At 37.8% G+C, this 20,414-nt stretch overlaps 1 protein-coding gene across 7 annotated transcripts in view; it reads right to left on the bottom strand.

The window, feature by feature from the left end:
* Positions 1-20,414, bottom strand: part of ntng1 (netrin G1) — a 168,173-nt gene that overhangs the window by 27,070 nt on the left and 120,689 nt on the right. For all 7 annotated transcript variants that reach the window (XM_015374994.1, XM_015374996.1, XM_015374999.1 and 4 more), the window contains exon 5: positions 5,326-5,352. In XM_015374994.1, the coding sequence (XP_015230480.1) occupies positions 5,326-5,352 (27 nt within the window). The remainder of the gene's footprint in view (positions 1-5,325; positions 5,353-20,414) is intronic.

Genomic DNA, 20,414 nt, shown 5'->3' with positions numbered 1-20,414 from the left:
AGAAATCATGAGTTATTCATGTGTCTTTGTGTGATGCACTTAACAGATTGTCTACGGGAAGGGAGGGGACTATGTGGTTGTTGACAAAGACAACTGGAGACATGAAGATGTCCGGAATGACTCAAATCAGTAGGTCAGAAATCTGCAAATACAATGGGGGCAGGGCTGACAAGGATGAGCAAGGAGAATGCATCCAAGGACCCTTTTTAAAAGGACATTGGAAAACGTTGTATGTAATTTGTAATCTCATGGTCATGTTTTGTTTATATGCTTGTGGACATGGGAATAACGATCAGAGATCTACAGAAACAAAAATAAAACCCTCTTAAACGTAACATTTCATACATGATTTATGCAGGGAATTTGATACTTTGTATGGCAAACGAAGACGTTGGGGGGCATTTTGTTTAATTCATCACATTGACTTGGTAATCAATATCTAATTATGGCGTATTTCTGGTGGAGGAATAACAATGAATAAATAATGGCAGGTGCTGGTACTTGGAATGATGGACTGCTGTGGGTAGCATAACCTCATAATTACATACAAGTCAGTATTTCCGTGTCAGGAAAATACTTTGTGGTTGGAAATGGAGAGGACTCAGCCAAATGGGAGGAATCCGGATCATTGTGCCCCCTTATCTCTTCACTTGATCTTTCTGTCCCTTTGCTATCGACTCCATGAATCATGCAATCTTTGCCAATTAACATCCAGCGGTGACTTGGCAAGAAGCCTATTTCCTTAACTATGCATGCAAAGAGAATATGAGAGCTGCTTGCAAAGAGGTTTTTAAAAAAAATATGACTATTTTATAAGGACATGTGGCCTTGCCAAGGTATTTATAGCTCTTGAACTTTTTTATATTTTGTTGTGGTATAATACAAAACTTTTTTATTAGGAGTTTATCTGTCAGTCTAATATAAGATAAGACATACGATAAAGATTGTGATGGTTTAAACTATTTGATTTTTATGTTTTTTCATACATTCTAAGATTAGATTTAGGATTCTCTTTTGCATTGTTATGCTTTGGTCTAAACCTTTCTTTTGTACTGTAAATTTTGTGGCAATGTCTTGCTTGTAGGTAAATCTCTACTAAACATGCCAGCCCAGGGATCTACAACCATAACAATGTAGAGAGCCTTTACACTCATCAAAAAAGGTAATTAAAGCTCATTTAGAGCTGTAAATGTTGCTTATAATTCATAAAATCTGTTGTCATTTGAAAACCAACAATATTTGCTAAATTTATATATTTGAAAAATTACATTTTTTTAAAACAAAAAACCCAACTAGTTCCCAGCATCTTGACAAAAAAGCTAAATAGCATTGAAAAATATTACTGTCACCTTTACTCCCTGTCGAAAAACAACTATCCCCACAGATGGGGACTGCCATCACCGTGCTTTACAGTGGAGATTCTGTGTGGAGGATGATGTGCAGTTTTAGTATTCGACACTTAAGTGTTCTGGATGTTGGCCAAAACATTAATAAACTTACTTTAAATGTTTCTACACCCCAAACTCTGAGCTGTCAGTTGTGCACATTGATCTGCATGATCCTGTTTGTTCACTCATTCTCTCTAGTAAACCTTTGAAAACACCACATAACAGCTGGCTATTACAATTAAAAGCAGATGCTAAATTTCCAAAGGCAGTTAGTTATGCTGCGTTTAATTTAGTGACATAATATTAACAGAGAATAATGGTGTCGGTCTGCAACAACCCCCACCCAAATATTGACTTTTGTAGTCATGACATGCTAAAATATGAAAAAGTTCAAAGGCTATAAATATTTCCGTAAAGCTCTGTCATGGTTTCATACTGTATCACTTTCAGTGTACAGGACTTTAGCTTTGACCTTGGTGCACCTCTACAGTCATGTTTAGCCAAGAAAAAAAAGTCATTTATTCTCAAACCGCCTCGTTAAAAGCCTATACTGTAGATTACAGTGTTTGAATCCCTTGATTTTCTTATTTTTTCTTAAAAAAAATATATATACTGAAGCCATCCTTAATAGAGAGCCTGGTAACACTGCCAAATGCAACATCTCCTGGGGTTTTAAGTCATGTAAGTTGCCTGGATGCGAGGCTCTTTGAAATGACAGATTAACAAATAAAGAGCTTAAGAAGCAGGGCACGGCTCATCACCACTCAAACTAAGGTCTTATGTCTTACAAAAGGAAAAGTGCCCTGTTTGTTTTCCCTATTATCTGTATTTGTTTCCTTTGGTCGCTATGATGAACACTTCTCAGCAAAGCTGCGTCCTTAGACTTGCCGGGATGAGGAGGAACAAAAATACATTCACAGAGGCTGAGCGCCTCGGCCAGATCCGTGAGATATATTTGATAAAGGCAGCTAATTTCATGTTTGCATTTGACTGATTTTTAACACACATCTAGGTCCCATTAATTATTTGGCTATGGAGAATATGCAGGTAAGGCGAGTTAAATGAGTGGTGACGGATTTTAATCAATGCCATACTCATAATGAAATGCAATCTAGCAGGGCCAGGATTGTTTTTAAAATATTAATTTCACTTTAATGGTCCGCATTAGGCAATTCTGCCCGGCTTAATAAACTTGAAATAGAATTGAGAAAAGTCAATAAGGAATTCAATTACCTTCAACCAACAACAACATGAAAAGAGCATTGCTCCATTTTTTCCCCAAACACACTCTCCGCCTCGGGTCCTTTCAACAACCTCAAGGACGTCATAACCTTTTCCCTCCCCTCCTGCTGCTTTTTTAATGATGCCGACATAAACTTGATATTTGTTTGAGCTGAAAACAGCTGCATCCTCTTCAGCGTCTTTTAGAAAAGAAAGGCGGTCAGCATGTTTAGATTTTACTGTTAGCATCGTTCTGCGGGGGGGCTGCTGCGGCGAGACAGCTAGTCATGAGAAATCCTAATTCTCCCCCCAGGGGGCCAATCTTCCGGATGAGAAGTGAAGACTTTGGGTTTGTGTCCAATCTACATCACCCCACCCTTCAAGCACACACATATCACCCCAAAAGCCCCCAAAGAAACACACACTGATCAAGTTGGACACTCTTCATGTAAAGGATTTGACGACAACTGTTGGACATGGTGTGGCCTGGTATTTTGGATGACACACGAGATGTACATGTGCAAGCATGTATGTATGAAGAGCATGCAGACGCACACATACATACGCACCCACTTGTCAAACTCTAGTCCTGCCATGCACAGAAAAGAGGCCTAACTTCTACAGATGTGATGGCGGAGTCAAGCAGTGTAGGATTTTTAGACTGGAAGCGGGCTGTGTGTTCATTTCTGACTCGTCTAAAAGAATTACATTTTAAAGTAACGTTCTGGTCTTGCATGTGTCTGATTTAAAAACAAAAAACAGACTGTTTTTTGTTTCTCTGAAACAAACATGTTTTAAAAAAAACTGTCCAAATGCTCATCTTAGCTTGGATATAATGTCAAACAAGATTACTGCACACTTTAGAAAACCTGAGGTTGTTTACCTGGCAATTATTAAACCACCATAATAATTCATCAGCATTTCTGGTAAAGATGTCTAAAAAGCCTTTAAATTCATCTTTTATTAGGTTGATTTTATGGTAGTTTTGAAAAACATTTCTCCATCCTTTATCATCCTCCTTAAGTATTTCATTGCAGCATAAACATGTTTCATAATTTAGCCCTGAGGGTCCTTTTTTAATAATGCTTAATCCACTGATTGTAGATATGGGCAGGTTTAGGCTAGTGGCTATTTTCTTGTAGAAATTTCTTTACCAAAGACGATCAATGCTTTACTAGAATGCCAGGTTATCCCAACTCATCAAACTCCTCCAAGGAGATTATGTTTTCATCAGCACTGGTTTGTCTCTGGGTTTTTAAAGTGACTAAAAGCGTTATGTAATTATTTTACTGAAAAGATTATAGTGATGATCCAGAACACCATGTGGATTAGGCAATTTTTTAAAAAGATTCTGTGATTACAGGTATGAACTTTAGATGGAAGTCACTATAATATTGGGGGAAATTAGCTACTTGGCGGAGCTCTGCGCTAAGGGTGGGATTTATCATATTGTTTATCGTTATCGTGATACATTTCTAGTCATAACAGCAAATTTGATTTACTGTCTAAACAAATTACAGGTAGTGATGATAGTTAATATAACATATAATTTCTTCTTTAATTTTTTTATTGGGGCATTAGCAAATTAGAAGATTATGATCAAAGGCTGTAGTGGCCCAAACAAAAACCTTGCTTTGCCTTAGAAAAAAAACAGGTCCACCCGTCTTGGAAACGTCTTCAAACTTGGAAAGCAAAGCCAAGTGGTTTGTTTTTGATTAACTCTGATGGAATGACTATGACATGGATGACTGAGAATTTTCACAATCATATTTGTATAATGTTTGGAAAATTCAGTCAGTGTGATAAAAGATTTATTTTAAGGCTTTCTGAAGTTCTTTACTAATTATAGCAACACTTTTTGAGGAACCCAGAATGATTTGACACAGTGTTTTAGACTAAATTTACTTTAAGGTATTATCACTTTATATAACAGCCAAAAAAAGTTTTAAAATCTATTCAATTACAAGCAAAAGTTAACACAATCTAGCATCTGTTCAGAGAAATTGGACATGCATCTTAAATCAGCCAGTCCATACCAGCAAGGAATCAATTTAGTAATAAATCTGGGAATAGAGAATACTCTAAGAAGGATGGAATAAAGAAGATTAAGGAGAATTGAGCCCGGTTGTGGATGCACTTTGACTTGTTCAATACATTCATACGGTTCCCTGCATCACGCCGCCTTCCAGGCAGCGGTAACTTGAGACATGGCACCTCTTTTCTTGCTCCACCCTCCTCAGGGGCTACTGCTTGACGAAGATAATACCAGCCAAGGCGTTTGAGGCTTATATTAAAATGACCCCCCCTGACATTATACTGCCAGAGAGGTCTTGGCACTTTAATAAAGTCTAGATGCCATTTATTTATAATGCATGTGAGAGAACGGGAGAGGGGAAAAACAAATGACATTGGGCATGCAAAGCCAGGCAAGTGCTTTCTGGTAGAGTTTGAATGAGGTAAATTAATATGCCCGCATCATGACAATATAGCCTCCAGCTATGTCTTACCACCTCACGCCAACCCCCCGCCATGAGAAATGTAAGTCAATAGTTGTTGAGAAATTTTTGCAGGAAGATTTGAATCAGAAATGAACACTTGGCACCACAGTTGAGGATGTTAGATGAAGGGCGAAACAGCAAGCAAAGCAAAGCATCAAGCATTATTATACGGCTTTTGTTTAGTAAAAAAAAGTAATATTCTGATGCTGTCTACTTACTAACTGGACCAATGTTATTAGGAACACCTGCAACAGAAGAAGAGAAAAAAACAACTTAAAGGACAATATAAAATTGACTTAAAGGCAGTATTAGAAATATATTTCCTTAACTCAAGATACAAAGCTTAAAATATTCATTAGCCTATAAATTGTACAATATGATTAACCGCTTTTACCTGAGGTGACATATAGAATATCTTCAAAAGTTTAGAATCTGTCTGATAAGCTTATGTTCTCCTCGCCCAACCTGAAAAATGTATTCTGCACCAGCTCTCACCAATCCCAGTCTGGCTGAAAAAGAAATGTTTTACCGGCTGCTGGTGTGTTTCTGAAATGAAATACAAGTTTTGCAAACTCACTCAACACTTTCTGGAAGCTTCTAATGCTTAGATTACAGCTGCAACATCCAGAGACTGTTTTCTTTTAAAAAAAGGGGTAAAGCTCAGTCAGATTGAAAGGAGAACGATGTGGTAACTCATTTTTAAGCCTTGCCATAGATTCAAATCTGGTGTGACTCTGAACTGGGACATTTTAAATGGTCTACAGTGGTGGTTCCTAAACTTTTCTTGCTGCTGTGTGTTTAGGCTCAGTGTTATGTGGATTTCTAGCTTTTTGCCGTTTCTAGAAAACTCTATCCATCTTCACATGAAAACTAAACCTGCTTTCATAAATCTCTTTATAAAATCACCCCCACAGCATGATGCTGTCACCACCATGTTTCACCTACTAGAAAAGTTTCAGAGTGATTTGTAAATGTAAATCCCTTTATTGTCCCACAATGGAGAAATTCACTCTCTGCATTTAACCCATCCCCTTGGGGAGCAGAGGGCTGTCATTGCGTGGCGCTCGGGGAGCAGTATGGGGTTAAGGGTTTTGCGCAGTGACCCAGAGTGGAGGCTGTGGGGCTCAGCCGGGTACTCGCAACCTTCTCAGAGCGCAAGCCACAGCTCTAACCCACTAGGCCAACACTCCCCCTAATTTGCAATTTCTTTTTATTTGTTTCCATAGGGACTCTTCAGGACATTGCATATTTTCAGAATACTCTGTGTAAAAATTGGCCACCTTTTCAAGATAATTATGTGCACACATTTTTAATTAAGTGTTTTCGGGTAAGTTAGAATGAATAGATATTTATATTCTACTGACAGGGGACTGACTATATATTTATATAGATATAATATTTTTATTTCACTTAACCACTTATGCATTACAGTGTGTGGAAATAACGAAAAATCTAAATGAAAAATTTTGGAAGTTTGCAGTTACATCGTAATCAGATGTAATTTAGTTCAAACGGGTATTAAAAGATTTAAAGGCCCAGTATCATATAGTGTCATAAATACCAAAGTCAAGCTTTTACATGAAAAAAAGGACATGTCTTGTCCAGTTGCCTGCCTTTCCATCCCTCCTTTGAGCAATCCCTTGAGCCAGCCAGCTACTGAGCAGATAATGCAGTCTTTCTCATCCCCATGGTGACCAGACCTCTCCCATAACAGAACCTTGGCTGGATATAGATCTAAGGAGACTGAAGACATTCACGCATTTGCAACTCCAATCATTTCACGAATCTGAATCAACTGCTGACTTCTTGATTTGCTCTTTTTTAATTAGCACTGTAAACACACTTGTTCACAGTTGCTGTGGCATGAATTTTAATCACAGGCATTGACCATTCTCTCCCTTTAAATTTTACAAAGGCTTGTAAACATGCTGGCTGTGCATATTCCGTTTTTGGTCAGCCCTGGTCTACAGGGGAATTTGCAGTCAGGACATCAACACCTGCTAGAGTTTTTGTAATCATCCGCTTTGGAAAGAAGCCCTGCCTAACATTCGCCATGCTGTCCCTTCCCTCCTTCCCTCAATGAGGCAGCATGCCCACCAAAAACAAACAACCTTCCCTCTGTGGGTAGGAAGGCATGCTGGGTAACTGGAAACATGCTTGGATGTTTCTTTTGAGGTGGAGAAGATGAGATGAAACACAAAGAGAAACCCCTCTACTCTGCAACTCGGATCTCCCATTTCATCCTTGTGCCATTGCAACTAATGCAGCGGAGGCATGTGTGTGCGATTTTTAGAGTGGCCTGTTTTCATGTGATGAAGCCATCACCAAATATCTCCAAGTTCTCGAGGGGGAACCACAGGGATTTCATGAGTGTGCCCATGTGTTTGCGTACGTGGACTTTGATCCGGCTGCTGTCATTCAGCCTTTCTTCCTTTGATCTGTGCCTGCCAGTTATGTTTAGGTGCCAAATATGTGAACTGTCTGAGAGCTGTGAAGTGCAGGTGGCCACGCTGACATACGGATCTCAAACCCTCAAGGGGGTGGGCAGATGCTCAGCCGGGGAAAGGAAGGACAGGACAAGGATAATCGCAATCATGTGCTGTGACACACCGGAATAACAGGACAGTGTCAGTGGAGAGGAGTAACAACCCTGTTTTCAAACAATATCAGTAAATTGTCGTTTTGGAACAGCTCTGGACAATTTCATCTTATTTAAAAGTGCAGCCTTGAAAAATAGTAAAAAAAATAAAATTAATAAAAATTAATAAATATATAATAACAGTAATATAAACATATGACTGTAAATTTACAGTTCTAACGTTTTTGTTTTTGTTTTTTTTTTTAGATATAATGATAATATCATAAAATACAATATTATACATATAATACAATATTTTTCAGGAAATCAGTTCCACAAATTTAATTAAAGTTATTTATTGTTCGAACTTTTTCTTTTATAGCATCATATATTACATACAGTATTTTAAATTCCTAACAATTTAATCAACAATACATATAATTTCTGAGCTCACCTCTTGCTTAAAAAATACATGTTTCAGTATAAATATTGGTATATTTTAGATTACAATAGTAGCCATTCAAAATTTGCCCACTTTCCTTGATGGACCCTTGGCTGGTCCCCTACAATTCCTTTTTAAACATCAATCTTTGTACTAAAATATTATTTTTATTATAAGTTGTGGACATTAAGATCTAAAGAGAAGCATCATCTCCTGGTCAGACCCTGTAATTCAGTGAAAGGGTGCAGTCAGAGTAAAATATTATGCAAGAGGGGGTCACTCCAGTGGCTGGAAGTTGGAGGGAATTGGGTTGCCATTCGGCTGGCATTTGACTGGGTAGGGTCATTTTGAATGGCTGCTGCTGAATAAGTATTTGATATTTATCTCCAACCTGCATGATGCAAACAAAGCCTCTCTTTAGGAATTTCATGTGACCGATTCAAACAAATGCATGAAAAATAATTGTAGACTTTGCATTAAATACCTAAATACAACATCTAATTTGCATTCGATGTTGTGTCAGGGACATACGCAATACCCACCTCTTTAGGCAATGCTAATGCTTTGAGTTTGAACATTTGAAGGACATATAAACTCTGGTTTGCCCATACCAATAGCTAATAATTTGCAGAGGAAATGTAAAATAATAAAGAGTATCTATTATATTAAATCTTAATTGAAGATCCAAGTTTGTTTGCTTTAACATAACACATTTATTTTATACAGCAGACATGCAGCATGGTATCACAGTTGGTAGCAGAGCCCTGATATTGAATTCTGACCTGAAGTTGTTCTTAATGGAGTCTGCATGTTCTCCCAGTACACTGAATTGTTCTCTCAGTGTATATGGGCTTTCCTCCAGTCAAAAAACATGGCTGTTAGATTACTCTGATTGTTCTGCATGTGTGTGCATGATTGTTTGTCATGTGTGTGTTGGACCTTCCCAACTTGCAGGGGAGATATCACATATTTCCATGCTTACTTTAATTACTTAGCATTTCAGGTCTTTTTAAAATCTGATTATCTTTTATCTTTGTCTACATTCTGGTAACCATTATTTTTGCCATGACACTTCATTAAACCAAATAAATAAATATGAAAGAGAAACATTCTGTAGCAGTACTTAGACGGGTCTTGTTAAGCATCTGATGAAGCAATAACACATGTAGCTATCTATATCTAGTTTGGAAGGCTAGCGGGGGACTGACTACATTAAGTAGAGGAGCATACAGCAGAAGACAAAAAAATAAAAACAAGACCCTCTCTGGTTATTGTACTGCACACTTTCATTAGTGTGCAATAACAAACACATTAGGTTCACAGTTTGAGCAGAGATGTTCCCCATAACAGTGTTTCTGCAGAGAAAGATTCATAATTTGCTGCTTTTCTAACAGCTGAACAAAAATACAGCTTACTGTTAAAAAATGCACAATGTAGTCCCAAACATTACTGCAGTATACAGATAAGGATGACTTAATGCTTTAACATGTATGTTGCACAGTTCACAGAAGTGCTAACCTGTTACTTGATGTAATTAAGTGTGTTGTCACACTTTTCCTATATTCTCCATGAACATTTAGCATAAATCATCTGCTTTACAAACAGGTGTTGGTCAAATTGTCTTTTCATCTGTCAGGTTGTCGCTGAGTGAAGTTTAACCTTTCCTTCCAGGTCACACTCTGGAGCACCAGTGGCCTGTCAGTGCAATTATCCACTGCTTTATGAACAACCTGCGGGGCACGAGCGCATTCATGGATCCCATGTCGGGGTCATTCGATTAATTTTCAATCACCGTCAATTTCAATCCTCTTCACCTGCCCGGCCATGCCATTATGGACCACAGCAGCAATCTAATTCCGTCCTATCGCACAGGAAGAGCATTAGGAGCTGCTTATGTTGACGGTAGGCTCCATTGATTTCTTTTTTTTTTTTTGCATGCTGACAAGAGATCATGGCGGCAAGCTGCTGTGCAGCAAACATGATCTCTGAGGGTTGTGTGATTTCTCTCATATAACATCTAACCGTGCCGGATCAGCCCATGCAGCCCATAAAGAGAGATCTGGAGAGGAAACAGTTTTTAAATACACCTAAACTCACAAACCAGAGAGATAAAAGTCCTCAGAGCCTGATGAGTATCATTTAACAACTCAGCTCCAGAACGTACTAAAACATGGTTGTTAACGTTACAGTGAGTAATCCCCTACTTACTCTCCTTGAATGTTTTCTTATTGTAAAATAATAATCTGACCATTGAGCTTAATTTGATAGAAAAACCAATATTATTTATTTGTTTTATTTTATTTATTTTTGGGGGGTTAAAGGTATAGTGGAGGATGTTATTTTTCTGCGTGGATCATCAAAATAAGTGGTCCTCCTAATTGTCTATCATTCTGGTGATGTAAGGCCGTCCTACGTGCTCGTCCCCATTTTCAATGTGTGTCTGACATAGTGGAAAAATTGCAAATGTTCTTTTGGAAAGTAAGTTTGTATGAGCGATGCGAACATCAACTTTTAAACAGAGCGTGCACAAGGAGAAATGGGCTTGTGCATGATCTGCACATGTTTAATAGGCATTCCCTTTTGGGAGCGGGTACAGGGTTGTACATGTGCTTTTTTTTTTTAAGTGGAGAGGACGGGTGTTTTCAAAAATTGGTAAAAATCCTCCACTACACCTGAAAGTGCAAAAGTTGACCAAACTGACATATAGATAGATATATGACAGAGTGCATTTCAATGTCATTTTGTATACTCTGTGTATACAGAATGACAATAAAAATTGTCTAAGTCTGAGATCCGAAGTTTTTTGTTCACATTCAAAACACTTGTACTGCACATCCCCTTAAATCCATCATGAATTGACTCCTTAAAGGTGCCTAGAAATTAGATGTGTTGTGAGTTGAAGCGAACTGAACTGAATTACCCAAATGGTGGCATTAAATTGAACTGTAGCTTGAGTCATCAAGGATGTTGACTGAACTCCATCATAGCTCAGTTTGCATAGAGCAATAAGAAACCTCTAAGCATGGTGGCTATTATTCAGCACACTGAATCCAGGTTATAGTAAAACTCCACTTTTGAATATGACACCTTTTTATCTATAGGCTTTTTGAGATAATTTACTCCTGATGTGTCTGTGTGTGCACAGAATGAGCAGACCTATTGGTCAAACCCTTCACATTCTTCTGTCAATAACATTTGGCTGTCGACGTGAAGGTTGGATTGCGGCTGTATGACTGTGGGTGTCATTACATTGTTTCTGTCAGTATTCATTCCTATCTGACCTTCACTTGTTTGCTTTGGCGCCGCAGCTCGATTGCTCTGGAAAAGGGGGCTTATCTGGTGAATTTCCTCCCCAGGCAAAGTTAGTAATTGCTTTCCCCTAGCTGCCATCATTTTGGAGCAATCCATCATCATCTGAACCTTTTTGACCATATAGAGCTCTGTAATGGTGACAGGCATCGCTAACTGGTTAGCAGCAGAGATGGCTGCCAAAACAGAAGCACACAGCAGCGAACGAGCTGATTGAATTCCTCAGGAGCAAAATTACGGCTTTGCCTTGCTGAAGCGCCTGGCTCGCCGGCTTCGTCTCGCCGTGTAGATCCGAATTAAAGGTGGCAAGCTTTAAAGTGCCCGGGAGCTGAGTCGGAACAAAGAAGGCTTAAGATTTAAGGGAGGAGAAGAGGTATACGTTGGTGGTTTGTGCAACACAGGAGGAGGAAAAAAAATGTAAAGAATGAGAAAAAAAAAAGTATTTGAAAGAAAGATTAGTGTCAGAGCTACACACAGCTGAGACGTAGAAAAGAACGTGTAAACAAGCTTGCTCTCTGGGGTAGCTGGAGGTGTTGGGGAGGGGGGGTTGAAGAGGAAGCGCCTTGGAAATAAAAAAGTGTCAGAATGGGCAGAGGAAAAGGAAGATAATGGGGAAAAGCAGTAGAAGGAGGAGCAGAATGACAGGATGCAAAACAAGTTTCACAGAGTTTTACAGAGAAACAGAAATGGGTTGAAATGAAGACTAAAATAATGGGGAAAGAGAAGAGCAACAGTATACACTATGTAGGTATGTGAAGGATTATACACAGCATGTGTGTGTGTGGCTCTACTTGAATGCCTATTGCAACTGAATGCAACTGTAAGTTTTACATAACAGCTTACTTTGGTACAGGAGGTTTTTTTTTTTTTTTTGCAAAGACTGCTACTTCTGCAGACTACTGCTAGTTCAAAAAAGGGTCATCCCTCAAATTAAACTAGAAATGCATCATTCAAATTACCAGATATCAAAAAGAGGCTTTTTTTAAAACATGATCTTTGATCAAAGCTAATGAATAAAACATAATTTTTCAAAAAATTCAATCAAGATTTGTAAAATTCTGTAAAACTATAATCTATCTCTTATGTAAAAAAAAAATAATATCATGTACTTTGATTATTGTTACATAATATGTATATATATATATATATATATATATATATATATATATATATATATATATATATATATATATATATATATATATATAAAAAAGAAGATGTTTTGGGAAATTAAGTTAGCATGCAGAGATTGGAGACCAATCAAAACCCACAAAGTTTTGTATATCACTCCAAATGACCTTCTAAAAAAAACATAAATTTAGTTAAAACAAACTCTTATCCATGTGGATTTTGGAGAAACATGGAGAAAAAACATGAAGAGTCAAAACATTTCTTAGCCTTTTTGGTTATTTTAAATGCCTGTCAGTGCATGTGAAGATTACCTCTAAAAGGAGACTAAAATGTTGAATAGTAGAATTTAGAATTTCATTAATTTTCTAAATAAACAAAAATTATTCAAACATCTAAATACTAATTCAACTTTTCAAACAGATTTTTTAAAAATCAAATTAAATGATTACATGCATTGATTCAGACACAATCCTATAATAATTTATTATTTAAATTAGATTTTTCTTGGAAGGGTTTTAAATATACAGATTTGTCCTTCTAAAGATTCTTGCACAAGTGTTTTTTTTATAATCCCTCCGTTAGGATGTTCACTGACATGAATATTGCATTAGAGATTATTAATACTCTGAGGGCAGATTTTTCTTTCATTGGTGTTTGTGCAAAAAGTTCTTACTAAACATAATGCTATGATGAAAGATTTTTTTCTATGCTTGAATTTTCAGTTCCTATGTCATCCTATCACATGAATGCAATTCTACCTTCAAACAATGAGACCAACATGTCTGTTCGGACAAAAGAAAAGATAATCGGATTCTAAAGGCTGGCGGATTTTCATTAACATGCTCTCCCAAGACAAAAAGGCTCTTTGTCAGCCGTGCGATATTTTATGTTTGTTGTGTCTGTCATCTATTAACGTGACGACACTCCTCCTCATATTGTTCATCTTACTATTGTGGAAAGCAAGAAGATGATGAGAATGTCTGATATGGCTGCTTTTACGTGTGCTGGGACTCAAATATTCAAGATAAACCCATAGCATGCTTCTGGCCCTTACTGCTTTGATCAATGCAGCTCCATAAAACGTTAGGCTGGCATGAGGCTACATAAGAACAAGTGTCTCTTAATCCTACTCTGACAAGGTAATCTACTCGTTTAGTCAGGATGCAGACACACAAGGGCTTAATGCTCAGATTTGCTGTGCAGGAATTGAGTAAAACTGTAATTTTGTTGCTTTCTGATAGTCTTAACATAGCCTTATATGCTCTACTTTGGTTTTTCCTCCTAAGCCTAAAGCATGTATGTAAAACTCAAATATTCACCCAATATGTAAGGGCAATGATTGCATATGTCTGGAGGTAAAATTAGTAAGTGATTTCATAAATAATATAATTCAAAGACTGAATGCTTACAGAGCTGTGATTATGCAGGAAGGTCATGCTCTCTTTATCTGAGATTACAGGTTAAGAGAGGTCACAGCATTTAACGGCTTCTGCCATCCCTCTTATGGAAACTTACTTTTTATTTATATGTGAAGGATGACTGATCATAGATGTAAATAATAAATAGATGTTTTGTTGGGGTGTAGCAGTATATGTGTTTGTGCAGAACCTTTTCAGTAGTTGCCAATACGTTTAGTATTGTAACATAAAAGGTTGAACCAGAGTTTAAGCAGTGACAGGCTTCTAGATAGGCAGATGTGGCTTTCTGCTGAGAACAGGGAGGACTATTTTTCATTCTTTGCGCATCACTTAATTGTAACTTAATATGCATAGGTAATAAAAATGTTTTTTTTTAACCAAACCAGGGCCTTAATATGCTTCTTTAGAACAACAGATATCCAACCATTCTTAATTAGCCAAACTGTTGGTTTTAAAGACGTGCTGAAAATCATGAAGCCATGGTACGACCTTGTTAAGAACTATTTAAGTGTATGGTATTGCTTACACTGCTGAATATATTGCTAATCTGAATAAATGAAAGGTAATGATGAAGTACATTTCATGTTCTAAAAGTGAACTTTAATAGCAATAGTTTAAATGTGCTGATTTGCTACACTGCATTTATTTTGAAATATGAATCTTTTGTCCAACAATTTCTTTACTGATGAATACGATGGAACCATTTCAAATATACATTTAAGTACTGTATGAGTTCCAAATCGATGGATGGATAGATGAATGGATGCATGGACTGATGGATGCATCGGTGAATGGGTGGATCAATAGATGGATGCATGGATGGATGGATTAATGGATGCATGAATGGATGGACGTATGCATGGATGGAATGATTGGAGGAATAAATGGATTCATGAATGATGGATGCATTGATGGATGGATGAAAAATGGATACATGGATGGAGAGATGGATTGATGGATGGATGCATGGACGATAGGCAAATGGATGGATGCATTGGTGGATGAAGGGATGGATGGATGAATATATTCATGGATGGATGGATGGATGCATGGATGGATGGATAGATGCATGGATGGATGAGTGAATGTATGGAAGGATGGATGGATGGATGGATGGATGGATGGATGGATGGATGGATGGATGGATGGATGGATGGATGGATGGATGGATGATGGATAGATGGATGCATGGATGGATAGGTGAATGGATGGATGGATGCATGGATGGATGGATGGATGCATGGATGATGCATAAATGGATGAATGGGTGGATGGATGGATGCATGGTTGGTTAGATGGATCGATGGATGAATTAATGAATCGATGAATGGAAGATGGATGGATGGATGAATGGATGGATGCATGGATGATGCATAAATGTATGAATGGGTGGATGGATGGGTGAATGGATGGATGCATGGTTGGTTAGATGGATCGATGGATGAACTAATGGATGGATGGATGGAAGATGGATGGATGGATGGATGAATGGATGCATGGATAGATGGGTAAATGGATGGATGAATGGATGGATGCATGGATGGATGGATGGATGCATAGATGATGGATGGATGCATGGATGATGGATGGACGGTTGGTTGGATGTATGCATGGATGGATGGATAATAGGTTTCAAACCCCACTAAGTTCAAGTCCAATAATAAAAATTTTACTGAACTTTGTTGTCTTTAACTTTACATTTCTGCCATCTTTTCTTATTTTCATGGTGTATGACCAAGATAAACTTTACACTCAAAAATAATGATTTTGAGAACCGTTACTCCTTCACCCAATGCCAGCTTCTGTTTACCTCAGTTTCCTTCTGTGGTACAGTAAAATGAACTGCCATGGTTAATTTTACTACTGATCCCTCTCCTTCTGTCTCTCAAGAGGAAGGAAGCGAGAATGAGCAAGGATGAGAGGAGGGTGGGCGTGCGCTGAGTGGGCAAGCAATATAGCCAGAGTAAAGGGAAAGAGACGGGGACAGAGCTCCCCACCCCAGCAGGCCGAGTTAGCTGTGACAGAGAGTGATGCCCGCCTCACCGCCTTCCATCTTTTCTATCTGTTTCTTCCCTGTCACTCTTTAAATCCCCGTTTATTCCTCTGTCCTCCAAACACAGCCCCATTATGAGGCGACACATTAACACCCCCAACGCCACACCCCCTTCCAGATGATGATTCATTGACCTCCTTATCCCGTCAGACGACATGATGGGCATAGTAAGAAGAAATTAAATCTTAATTGCATTTTCATCTTTGACAAATTTGCCTCAGCGGAGATGCCATATGTTCACCCAGTTTAAGCGCAAACAGCAAGAGACTGTCAGAGATTACAACACAGCACAAGGTGCATTTTTCTGTTGGCTTTGTGTGTTTTCTTCTCTATTCAGCAGGGAAACCTTGCATTCCTATAGATTTTTCAGAGCGTTATTACATTATGGATTTTTCCCCCTCCAAGACAAAGTATAATAATGCGCTTTATACTGGGACTGTTTTTCATCACTAGCAGGGCCAAAGGAGTTTGCGAGCACGCCTCTTGTGTGGTTATGAGGCTTTGTGCATGTGCTGTAAGAAGGTCCGGATGAGTACCTGTGTAAGTATGTGTGTCTGTCACCTTTTTCTAATAATGTGCTGTCAATCTGGGCTTTGGGAATGGCTATTTCACTAACCCTCCCTTAGTCTCATAACGTGGATCCTCAGGGAGACAGAATAAGTCATCAGCGGCTAAGCTCTGAGTCCCCAGGCAGGAAGGCAGAAATCACAGTAATAAAGAGACGGGGTGGGTGGGGTGAAAGTTGGGAGCAGATTCAAACCTAAAGCTGTCCCACTTTGTCACCTGATAAAGGAAGAAATAGTCATTGTTTTTGAGCCTCAGCTTGGATGACTTTGTAAATTTGAGTTAAAAAAGAGAGAAAAGAAATGTTACAATGCAACATATGCTGGCTGAATAATTCTCTCTGTTCAGCTGATCATGAGTAGGGATAACTTTCAAATGGCAGAGAAACCTGAAAACCTAAGGACTGAACCACTTCTAATGCCTGTGCAAACAACAACCTGATGTTGAAACTGGAGCGGTAGGCTTAGAGCGACTGGTGAGTCACTGCTCATATATAGATGTTGTTCAGCTAAATAAATGGGTGTACTGAAGGAGTACATTTCCAGTGGGTTTCAAGTGAGAAAATATGGCCTCCAGACTACCAGTTAGTCTTTCTGTGTAAACCAGCAGTAGGGTGGTTTAAATCATATTCATCTAACCGATTACAATGTGTTAATGTTGATGATAAATCTCATGCCTCACCATTACCTGTAGAGTACTACAGGGATCAGTGCCAGGACCTTTTCTCTTTACTACACACAGTAGCATCCATTAAAAATGGTCCTTCCCAGTCAAAAGCCAGCCGAATGGCAGCCAACTTCCCTGCTACTCCCAGCAAAATCCCAACCAACTTCCAGCCCCTGGAGTGAGCCCCTCCTTTTCCTGGGCGTGCATATTTTTTTACTTTGACTACACCCTTTTACTGAATTACAGGGTCTGACCAGGAGAAGACACTTTTCTTTAGATCTTAATCGTCACAAATCCTGACAGAAAGAACATTTTAGTACAATAATTGATGTTTAAAAAGGAATTGTATGGGACCAGCCGAGGACCAGCCAAGACAAGCCAAGGACCAGCCAAGGGCCCATTAAGGAAAGTGTGGACATTTTGATTAGCTACTACTGTATATGCTCCCAATCGGTAGAGTTATTAGACAGCATGGAATTCATTTCCACTGTTATGCTGATGATACTCAGCTATATCTGTGTATAAATCCAGATAAAGCAAACCTATTACAGACTACAGGGATGTCTAGTAGACATAAAAACTCTTAAGTTTCTGCTCCTGAATGCAGACAAAACAAAAGTAATAGTCTTTGGACCAGAGTCTTTGAAAAAGAAGCTGATTAGTCAGTCACTTCATTTGGATGGGATCAAATTGATCTCAGATAATAAAGTAAAAAAACTTGGTGTTATTTTCTATCGGGACCTATCCCATATCAAAGAGGTTTCTGGAATTTCCTTATTTTATCTGCAGAGTATTGCAAAAATTAGAAATATCCTGCCCAGGGCTGATGCTGAGAAACTACAGTAGTCCATGCGTTTGTTACTTCAAGGCTGGACTATTATAATTCTTTACTATAAGGAAGTCCACAAACTGTGGTTAAAAGCCTTCAGCTGTTCCAAAATGCCGCAACCAGAATTCTTTTGAAAATTAAAAAGAGACATTGTACCTCTCTTATAGCTTCTCTTCATGGTTTCCTGTTAAATCCAGAATAGAATTCATAATCCTCCTTCTTAGATATAAACCATTAAATGGCCAACCTCCATCTTATAACAGAGCTCAGATTGTTCCTTATGTTCCTAAAAGAGCACTTTGATCTCAATCTTTACTAGTGGTTCCTAGAAAGCTTTGAAGCAATCTGACTGTGATGCGGTTGAATTGTCTCTGTAAACTGCCCTGAGATTACATGTGTTGTAAATCTGCGCTATGTAAAAAAACTGAATTTAACTGAATTTCAGCAGAAGCCTCACTGCAAAAAGTCCAACTTTGCCTTTAAGCTTTATTCCCTATATTGTTGTTGGGAATCTTATTTTAAAACAAGAAAATACAAGTTTTTAAATATTATATAAATATATATATATATATATTTTTTTTTTTTTTAAGGTAGGTTGTTAACGCTTATAATCTATCAAACCAGACTTGGTTAAAAAAATCCTTGTAATAGCCTCCACAACTCATAAATTATCTTGCAGCATTTTGGATATTCAGTAGAAAACAAACTGCATCAAGTATAATTGAAAACACCATATGAAAGCAAAATTGGCTAATTACTAACAAATTTGGCCTTTGTGTCACTGTGGGCTTTTGGTGCATTTTATCTTATCTTGGTACTTTTTCCTATCAAATATTTTCTTTCAATCTTTCCACTAATACGCTTTGATACAGTACCTGGTAAAAAGCCAGCTACTTTAACAATGACCTTTTGTGATTTACCTGTCAAACAGAGGATGTTAATGACTGTCTTTTGAAAACCTGACAAGTCATTAGTCTTCCAAACAACTGGGTATGCCATAATATGGAATTTATGAATAAAAAATAATATCCTTTTTCATAGATCTTATGTGTTTTTTAAGACAATGATTTTTCACTAATCATCAAAACTGCGGGACCTTAAATACTTGAATTATTTGGCTGTATTTATATTTAGTCTATATAGCATATAAGCAACTCCTTTTAAAATGAGTCACAGAATTTTTTTCCAACATTCTAATATTTGGAGCTTAACATGTATTTATCCACTTACTAAACACCCACACAGGATCAAATATGCACACAGTTTTGTTGTGACTAAGAAACAGGGTATCTATTAATCAGAGTGTTTGCACCAAGACCATAATTGCCCTCATTTGTGATTTATAAAAAAGCTTTTAACATGAGTAGTTTTAAATTGGTCTCCCCCTACTTTCACTGCTGGGTGTGAAAAAATGCTGTCTGACTCTATGTCATTGCTCTCTTTAGATTGACAAAATAGCATATTTTATTTTTCTCAGAGGAAACTGAACAGAAGACAGCACCAGGAAGGAAAAAGAGGGAAATTAATTCATGAATCATTATGCTGTGAGTTCCAATTTCGCCACATTGTTTGAAAAAAAAAAGACACTTTCCCTCCTCCATGTCAGGGTTAGTTTTTCTGTAAAATGTGATCTCACACATTGTGAGGCATGAGTCAAAGGTTTTTTTTTTTTTACTTTAAAATAACATTTTCTTCTAAAACACTTGGATGACAAACACATTTGAAAATATTCTTATTCTTATGGTTGTTTAATGTCAAAATACTCTGCTTATAGGTATTCTACAAAATCACTTAATTTAAGGGTGGTTTATTGTTGAAATATTAAGATTTTGCATAGAAAACTAAAAAATAAATTACAGAATACAAACTACAGAACTTTGCAGACAAAATGTTGGCAACTTTTTATACTTAGCCTTTTCCCTGCTGTACACGATATATTGGTAGACTCTAGGGGTCAGTGTAACCTCTTGCCAGTGGGGTCCTTAAAGGAAAATTCCGGTTTTTAACACTTTTAGCCCCTTTTCTGTAGTGTCCAGGATGAAATTGAATGATCGACACCAAAATTACAAAATGCTAAATAAAACACTACAGGAACGTTTTTTCTTTACGAAACTTGTTTTTGAACGTCATTGAACAGCGTTGACGACTCGGTGAGTAGCATATTTTAAAAAAAGAACGTTTAAGGTTGTTTTAAGGACATTATCGGACATGCACTATGCAAGCCATTCTGAAGCAGCCAGGGGGGGATTCTGCATGAGCCAAATAGCCGAGACTGGACCAATGGTCAAAATTTTGGTGTCGATCATCTGATTTCATC

Source organism: Cyprinodon variegatus, unplaced genomic scaffold (assembly GCF_000732505.1).
Source record: "Cyprinodon variegatus isolate N-32 unplaced genomic scaffold, C_variegatus-1.0 Scaffold111, whole genome shotgun sequence".
Taxonomy (NCBI): Eukaryota; Metazoa; Chordata; class Actinopteri; order Cyprinodontiformes; family Cyprinodontidae; genus Cyprinodon; species Cyprinodon variegatus.
This window is presented reverse-complemented; position numbering and strand designations above follow the sequence as displayed.